This window comes from Rhinopithecus roxellana, chromosome 16 (assembly GCF_007565055.1).
Source record: "Rhinopithecus roxellana isolate Shanxi Qingling chromosome 16, ASM756505v1, whole genome shotgun sequence".
Classification (NCBI taxonomy): domain Eukaryota; kingdom Metazoa; phylum Chordata; class Mammalia; order Primates; family Cercopithecidae; genus Rhinopithecus; species Rhinopithecus roxellana.
In genome coordinates, this window is record NC_044564.1 from 12,126,254 (window position 1) to 12,134,938 (window position 8,685).

Sequence of the window (8,685 nt, forward strand, 5' to 3'; positions counted from 1 at the left end):
AATAAATACTGATTAAACAACCGGGCCAGGAAATGGGTGGATCGTGGCATGCGGTGTGGTGGTGTCACACTGGCATGGATGACATGCCGCCAAGCAGGTCAAGGAGCGGGTGTGCAGAGCGCATCTCCCTGTCCATGTCTCTACAGAGAAACCCGGCTCAGCACCCTCAGGGGGCCCATCCAGGCTCAGCAGCAGCAGCTCCTCTGAGTCTGGGAGCAGCAGCTCCAGCGGGTCCAGCTCCGACAGCAGCGACTCAGAGTGAACTGGCTTCGGACAGAACAGGACAGATGGATGTCGCACACGCCGAGACTCTGCCGTACCCCTCTGTGGTTCATATACTACTTTTGTTCCATGGTGTGCAGGTCTGCTTCTTAATTCAGTGTTATGATATCTTCCAGTTTTTGCTTTCATAGGTCAGAGATCAATCTTGTGTGTGCGTTAGACTTGATGAGAAGGTGTGAACTCTGCAGAAAGTCTCTTCTTCATCACTGAATTCAGTCACTTGGAGATGACAACTTCACATGCTAACCCGATGACCCCAGAAAACTGTGTGAGATTCGTACCGAAGAACCTTGTGGAATCCCTTTGCTTAGGCCCAACCTGGTCGACAGCTCGAAAAAGCATTTTTTCCAAGGAAATGTCTCGGCCATGGGTACTGTATTTGAAAGCTCTTAGCTTTGTCAGCACGCATCGTCCTTGTCATGTGGGCCCAGAGCTCTGACCCTCGTGTCTGACGCGGCCACCTCTTTCTGGAGGGGCTGAGGACAGATGTGCCTGCTTGTGGGGACCAGGCCGGGCCTAAGCGAAGGGTTGTCGCAGCCCCAGCCTGGAGCGTGGAGCCCTTGTGGGGGTCGGGTGGGATGTGCGTTCTCCGATCGTGGTGATGTCAGGAGCTCCTCGGAGGGAACAGAGTGGCTGTGCGTGCAGCCTGCAGGTTTCCATACACTGAAGCTTTTACCTCAACTTTAAAAAAAAAAAAAGAAGAAAAGATTTAAAAAAAAAAAAAAAGGAGACTTTTTTTGTAAGGTTCGGCAATTTTCTACGGAAGTCCAGCCCGCTGTGAGTCCCCGCCTGGCTAGCGCCGCCCCTGCTGCTGCTGCTGCTGCGCCCTTGGGATCCACTTCCCGAGCTTTTGTGTATATAAATAGTTATTTATTAACATCATTGGTCATTTTTTAAAAAAAAATAAGAAAAAACCGCAGAAGAAATGCATTCACACAATCGCAGAGATGCAGGCCTTGTCAGTGGTGTGCCAGGCCCGGGTCCTGTCTGGCGGCGGCCTGTCGTCTCCAGGTGCTAACTCCTGCCACCGCGCGGTGCTCACCCACATCTGTGTTCGCGCGCTCGCCCCTGGGTTCGTTGGGTATTTTGGTTTTTTTCTTTGTGGTTTTTTTTTTTTTTTTGTATGAAACTTGGAGGCTTACAGGTATAGACAGCTTTCAGCTACAGCACATTGTAATTTTTTATTTTGTTTAGTTCTTTTGTATTCACTTCTGGTCTCTTTAAGACTGTTTTAAAAGAAATCGATTTAGGGAACCCCAGTTATATAATATAAACTTTGTAATCTGAGAGAAAAAATGTATAGTAAATCTAAGTCTTGATTTTTAACTTTCTATTGTAAAAAATAATAATATACAGAGTTTAATAGAAGGTTCTGTTTTGGTTTTGTTTTCCCAGAGGCTGCCATATGGCCTTTGAGTGCGGGGATGCCCCACACTGGCCCACCAATGAGCATGGTGGCTTCGGCCAGGAATGCCAGGGTTAGCCTCCCAGGCTTGTGGGCGGGCATGCCTGCCCCATGCCAGCCTCCAGGGGCCTGGCCAGGCCCTCCCCAGCCTGTCTGCCCTCCTCAGGGGTGGAGGAGTCTCTGGGCCCCAGGAGGATTCCCTCCCGGAGACTCGCACAGTGCTCCCTGCTCACGCGTTGTCACAGTTAGCCCGGAAATGACTGAAACCAGGCATTTCTCCCGGACCTCGGCGTGGGGGAGCCTCCAGGCAGACGCCGGGTATGGAGCCGTGGTGTCGTCTGTCCTGTATGGTGGCCAGTGCTTTCTGCCAGCACTTCTGGATGGATATAGGGACTATCATTAGTATCCTAATACATGGTGATTTAAAAAAAAAAAACATAAAATTGATTCAGAGTCCACTGGCCCTTACAGATGTAGGTATACCCTTACTGGAGAGGGGACTCTGATGAGGAAATGCTGGTCAGTTACTACATTTTAAATTGCTGGTAAGTCTGACACTTGGTGAGTTTTCAGCCAGTTTGTTAAACTTTTAATTAAGTTTTGTTTATAATAAAAATATAAATGGATTTGAAAGTTTCCATTTTTTAAAGTTACCCTTGTTTTTCAAAGGTATTTTCTAAACAGATCTTTAATGGACTATTTAAACCGAATTTAAGGAATTCACACACGACAGTTGACAGGTCTTCACGCAGGCTGGTTGGTAACGTGCTGCCAGCACAGGGCTGGGTGATGCGCACACCCTAAGCTGGGGGTGCCTGGGGATGGGGGGCGCTCCTTGAAATGTCCCTCCAGCCATAGGGCAGTGAGGCACATGCTGCCTGTGTGAGCCGTCAGGGGAGCAGCCAGCTGTGGGGGCAGCGCAGCAGGAGCGTCGTGGGGCCATTCCTTCTCGGCTGGTTCTCTGTGATGGTGGCGTTGGCTCGCCTCTGCTCCTTTCATCTAGAAAGAAGCCACTGACCCTGACGGCCCACTGAGGGTACACTGAGCAGCCGCATTGGTGCTGTCACTTTTTAAAGGCTTTCTGTCCAGACTTCAACACTGGTTTCTTTTCAGAGTTTCGAAGGATTGATGACTTCCTCAGTGCCCTCGCCGGCAGGCTGAGGGTGACAGTCACGTCCATGTCTTCTGTATTAGAAGGCTGCGGTGATTCAATTAGATTGTCCCACTGCTAAGACCTGTAGGGCAGCTTCTAACATGCTTTTTTCAAGGGGAGAGGAGCAGTGACAAGTCGTGTGTTGGAATTGGATTTGAGAACGCTCTGAGTGACCCCTGGAGGCCGAGGGGGCAGGCTTCAGGCGTGAACTGAACTCCAGACCCCTCTTTGTGTTGGGCGGTGTCATCTTGCTTACAAACTGTAAGACACATTTTCTTTTGTGTTTGTTTTTGTTGTTCTTTTGCAGCACTCACGCCTCTGACAGTCTTTTGGGAAAGAGTAACACCCACATACAGAATTTGTCACATCCAGAGTAGCGCTGTTTCTTAATACTGGCATAACGCTTCCAGGAAGGTTTTCTTTTTTATATTTAAAGTGTTACTTTTCTGTATGATGTGCATGCAAGTTTACCGTAACTTTTCTTAAACTTTTTAGTGCCGTTTCTAGTATATTCCTGTAAATGTCAGTTACTGAAAATGAGTCCAATGTAAGTAGTTTAGCTTGTTTATTGCAATGCTGGCCTCAACACAACAGAATAAAAATGGTAGAAAGTACTCTTTGATGTTTCTGGTAATCATGGACCCTTCTCCTGGGGCATTTGTTTTGTTTTCATAATAAAAAGCAAAAAAAACAAAAAGGACTGTTATTTTGCATTTTCCTGTGCTTTCTGTGGGGGCTCCCAGCCTCTCTCCTGGAGCCTGGAAACGTCTGGAAGCACCTGGTCTGGAACAGCCTTCACTGGTCCACAGTGAGGGTGCTGAGCTCCCCACACTTGACATCCTGTAACTCTTGGCAAAAACACCCAAAGCATCCAAAAGGGGCCCCAAAAAACCATTTAAAGGCAGAATGCAGTGGCTCGTGCCTGTGATCTCAGCACTTTGGGAGGCCGAGGCAGGAGGATGGCCTGAGGCTAGGAGTTTGAGGTTGCAGTAAGCCATGATTGCATCACTGCACTCCAGCCTGGACGACATCTCCCCCAAAAATAATAATAACCAAACCATTAAGTAGCCCTTGTCCTGTGCCCTGGCAGGATGAAGGGAGCATCATTTCTGGCCTCACTAGGAAGCTACGATCCCCTTTACTGACAGTTCATTGGTTCCCTGGGCCCTCTTCGAGACGGCCAGGTTCTGTGCTCTTCTAGTCGACCTGGCCACTTGTCTCCTCCCTCTGCACCTCAGTCTATCCTGAAGTGGCTTCCTGTGATGCGCTCAGTCCTAAGGGACATGCAAATAAAATCCCAAAAGCAGATTTTCATAGGTTTAACTGCCAGACTGCAGAGGCTGGCGTGCAGCACGGCTCACTGAAGAATGACAGCTTTGGACCTAGGCCTGGAGGACATGTTCCAGGGGAGAAGATTCTGGCTGGGCCCACGTCTAGGCCTGAGGACCTGTCCAACTCGATCCCAGATGGAGTCAGGGGGCACGGTGTCACTCTTGGCCAGATTGTGACCCTTATCCAGACCAGCCTCCTTGAGGACGGACATGGGGCCTTGTCCGCCCCAGGCAGATGGTGTCTTCCTGCAGCCTAAGCAGCTTAGTGCCAGCTGGCTTGTGCATGGCCCACACGCCCTGACCCCTGCAGAGACTGGCCCTTGAGCACACATCCTCCCAGCACTGCACATGACCTCAGACCCCATTCTGCGTGCCAACCCCGCCACAACCCATCCTCGGGGGAGTCCGTGGTGCGGTGAGAAGGTGGCACACGGGCATCCCAGATTTGCCTCTGGAGTTTGCTTTCTTCCCAGGCAGGACTTAAACTGAAGAACTGAAAAGATGCAGACAAACCCTACCTAGTGGATGTGTAGTGCTTCCTTGGCAGGCCCGCCTTGCTGTGGGTGTGTCGGCTGGCGGGGCAGGTCCTCCAGCCCCATGCTCGCTCACTCTGTAGCTCCATGCAGCAATCCTGGAAGTCTGACTTCAAACCTCCCAGACGCAGGCTGCAAACAAGCCAGGAATCCCTCAGAAAGGACTCAGGCTGTGCGGGAGGCTGCTGCCGACCAGGCCTCTGGCAGGACATTTGGGGAATGCACTTTGACCTAGGAGTTCCACTTCTAGGATGTTTGCGAATGAACTTGCACAGCTGCAAAGAGAAGCACGAACAGAGTACGGGCACATTCAGAACATACTGTTTGCACAGATGACAACCTCGATGCTGTCACTGCCCATCTGTGGGCTCACGCGAGAGCTGCGAGTCAGAGGTTAAAAGCATGAAGTAGGCCGGGTGCCGTGGCTCACACCTGTAATCCCAGTACTTTGGGAGGCCAAGGCAGGCATATCACCTGAGATTGGGAGGTCGAAACCAGCCTGGCCAACATGGTGAAACCCCGTCTCTACTAAAAATACAAAAATTAGCTGGGCGTGGTGGCAGGTACCCGTAATTCCAGCTACTCAGGAGGCTGAGGCAGGAGAATCGCCTGAACTCAGGAGGCAGAGGTTGCAGTGAGCTGAGACTGCGCCATTGCACTCCAGCCTGGGCGACACAGTGACTCTGTCTCAAAAAAAAGCATGAAGTGAATGCCCAGTCTGTACAGTTGGACAAGAAAGAAAATGGCAGACATAAGAGGCGTGGTACAGGAGGACGCCATCAGAATCACGTGACCATGCGCGCACACTGAGGAGCTGTGGGACACGCCCCCAGCTGCCGGCCAGCTTCTCCCCAGGGAGAGCACTTTTGCTTTGCTTTATGCCTTTTTGTATTGCAGGTTTTAGCAATCAATTAGATATTACTGCTATAAAAAATGGGAAGCCAAGTAGCATATTACGAACAAGGATGAAAATAACATGAGGAAGGGGAGGAGTGTATTAAAGGATGTTTATTTAGAAAAGAAAAATTAGCTTTGACAAGAGACACCTGCACATTTGTGTAGCCAAGGAGATGTCAGAGCAGAGGGTGAATCCTTCATGGAGACTGAACACACAGGTGGCAACTGAACACTCTGGCAGCGACAGAGAACACATGTCAGTGTCGGCCTGGGGGCAGAGAGGCTGAATCCTTTAAGTCTGATGGAGAGCCTGCCTTACTCAGCCCTGTTACTACGTGGAAATCACTGTACGCCACACATGTGCAACTTACAACTCTCAGGTTTCCTGAATGTGTTTTGGAGCCACTGGCCGGTGGGCCGCAAATACTTGGAAGCTACCATGATGCTTCACACATGACAATCATTTTGGTAACTCAAAATATAAATGCGGGCTTGGTGCGGTTGCCCACGCCTGTAATCCCAGCACCATGGGAGGCTTGAGCCCAGGAGTGTAAGACCAGCCTGGGCAACATAGGGAAACCCTGTCTCTATACACAGTAGTTCGCCTGGAGCCACAGCTACCCGGGAGGCTGAGTTTGGGAGGATCACCTGAGCCCATGAGATCGAACCTACAGTGAGCTGTGATCGTGCCACTGCAGTCCAGCCTGGGCAACAGAGTGAGACCCTGTCTCAAAAAAGCAAAAAACAAAATGTAAGTGCGACAAAGCTCCCAGTGAGATGCTGCGGCTACTCTGCCATTTATGCTAAAAACAAAAAACTAAAACCTATACAAACTTGAAAAGGTGGTTTATAACGGGAATGGGAGGGTTACTCTTGGCTTGGTTAAACCAAGCATCTAGCAGTGCCCAGGCCTATGCTGTCCCTAGCAGCACCTGGAGAATCTGAATGTCGCAACAGCTGACTACAGAGGGGACTCTACAGGGGAAGTGTCCTGTGCACCAGTCAGACCGTGGCTGTGCTGAGGGACTCAGGGGCAGATTCTGGCTGCTTGGGTTCTTACGCCACAGTTTGATCTTCACATTCATTATTCAAAATCTTCCAGCAAGGATTAGAAATCAAGACAACTGAATGAAACTCGGGTCTGTTTTCCTTGAAGTGTGGTCCTGGGCTCAGGTGCTCACATTGGAATTACATGATTGTGCAAAACTTGGACTGCCCTGTGTCCCTGGAGACCTCGAGCTTGTTTTTGTCTCGGACCAAGATGGCCTCATTTCCATACTGTGAGTACCACATGCTTCGGCTCCTGCTCAGGTATGTCCCAGGTGGCACCGACTCCAACTTCTGCTGTTGCTGCTGCCAGATGAGCAAGGAGGTGTCTCTGTATCGGAGGCGGGCATAGCCTTCAGACAAGGCCTTCTCTGCCAGGGGGACGCGGCCACTCATCCCCTACCCTGTCCCGCTGGACTCCTGGGAATCCTGCTGTTCTGAGATGGCCCACGAGTGGACAGCTGCCACAAGCTTCGCACTAAATTAACGGACAGCTTTCCCAGCTTTGGGGTTTAAGGAGCCCTCGTTTAATTGAATGGTAGAAATTAGGAATTCAGCCCATTTGCAGGCAGCGTCCTCAGGAGGGTTGTGTGGCGAGGAAATGAGGCGGCCTCGCCATTCTGAAGACACCTGAGACCCATTCAGGGGACCGCACACAGGTCAGAGCAGCCCCCAGCCACAGCTCTTCCGGGTGCAGCTGTGTGGAATTGATAAAGACGTGGCGTCACACCCTGGGGGGTGATTCTGCCAGCATGGCCTGGACCACTGAGCTTCAAGAGATGGATCCAGCGCCCTGAGGAATGGACATGGTGGCCCCAGACGCAAGCTGCAAAGAGCTCCGGTGGCACACCCTGCACGCATCTGTCCGAGACGGTTTTCAGGGCAGCGACTGTTCTAACCCACCCTGGGGATCCGGCCCCAGCGTCTGTTCAGGTCTCGTCTCTCCCCAAAGATGCTGCTGCAAAGGAACGAACGTGCAGTCAGGCGAGGGGAAGTCAAGCGCCCCGGCAGCGGCGGCCGTCTACAGCGCAGCATCAACTGTCTGGGGGTCAGCGGCCTAGATCGAGCTACTTACCTCCCGTGGGGCAGCCTGGGAGCTGGGTGGGGAGTGAGATGGGCGCCCAGTGCCAGCTTTTTCAGTCACTGGGCGGTGCTGGGGAGGCTGCCTGTTGGGGCTTCAGGGTCTCCATCTGTGAAACAGGAGCCAGCGGCGCTTGAAAGGGCGCGGGTTCCCGGCGACGCCGCCAGGCGTCAGCCCCGGGACCGGAAGGGGCCCCCAGGACCGCCTTTCTGCTCCGAGCATCCAGCTCCCGGGAGGCCCCTGGACCCAAACAAAAACGATGTCAGGAGAAAACGAACAGGGAAGCATCGCAACCCACTCCCGAACGCCCTCCCAGCTGCGCAGCGTCAGGGACCTCCCCTCCTGGGATACCCGCGCTAGGTCAGCCTCAGCGTCCCGAGCCCCCATCGCGCGTCCCCGCCGCCTGCGCGCACCCTGGGGCCCCAGTCGCATGGCCCGCTGCCCCCATCCCCGTACCCTGGACCCCACGCGCTCTGGGTCGCCCCATCCTCCAGTCCCCTATCGTCCGCCCGCATCCCCGGGTCCCCCACGTCGCTCGCCCCAGTCACCGCGCGTCGTGAGCCTCGGAGACGCGGGCAGCGGGGCGAGGCGCTGCAGGGCTCCCAGGGCGGGGCCTAGGGCCGCGGGGCCGTGTCTCCATGGCAGCGCCGCAGGCCTGGCGAGCCGAGCGCAGAGGCTGGGCAGGCGGGTGCGACGAGCCCGAGCCATCGATCGCTCCGGGAGGCCTGGCCGGGCCCGCCCCGAGTAGGAACTGGAAGAGGAGGAGGTGGGGCTGGTGGAGGAGGGGCTGGAGGAGGAAGGGCTGGAGGAGGAGGGGCTGGAGGAGGGGCTGGAGGAGAAGGGGCTGGAGGAGGAAGGGCTGGAAGAGGAGGGGCTGGAGGAGGAGGGGCTGGAGGAGGAGGGGCTGGAGGAAGAGCTGGAGGAGGAGGGGCTGGATGAGGGGCTGGAGGAGGAGT

The 8,685-nt window shown here is 53.4% G+C and overlaps 2 protein-coding genes across 5 annotated transcripts in view; one reads left to right on the forward strand and one right to left on the reverse strand.

Annotated features, from left to right (window-relative positions):
* The window catches only part of BRD3 (bromodomain containing 3), a 39,265-nt gene extending 35,734 nt beyond the window's left edge, over positions 1 to 3,531 (forward strand). For both annotated transcript variants that reach the window (XM_030919561.1, XM_030919560.1), the window contains exon 12: positions 147 to 3,531. In XM_030919561.1, the coding sequence (XP_030775421.1) occupies positions 147 to 262 (116 nt within the window). In that variant the 3' untranslated portion in view covers positions 263 to 3,531. The remainder of the gene's footprint in view (positions 1 to 146) is intronic.
* Positions 2,250 to 8,333, reverse strand: BRD3OS (BRD3 opposite strand). Of its 3 annotated transcripts, none has more exons than XM_030919562.1 (3): positions 8,278 to 8,333; positions 7,724 to 7,969; positions 2,250 to 7,606 (listed from the first exon to the last, which is right to left on the reverse strand). In XM_030919562.1, exon 3 carries the CDS (start codon positions 7,042 to 7,044, stop codon positions 6,790 to 6,792), a length of 255 nt encoding a protein of 84 aa, XP_030775422.1. In that variant the 5' UTR covers positions 7,045 to 7,606; positions 7,724 to 7,969; positions 8,278 to 8,333; the 3' UTR covers positions 2,250 to 6,789. The 3 variants fall into 3 exon arrangements, with proteins under 3 accessions (XP_030775422.1, XP_030775424.1, XP_030775423.1); XM_030919564.1 differs by having other exon boundaries at positions 6,159 to 7,603; XM_030919563.1 differs by having other exon boundaries at positions 6,159 to 7,606; positions 8,186 to 8,306.
* Between the last annotated feature and the right edge of the window lie 352 nt (positions 8,334 to 8,685).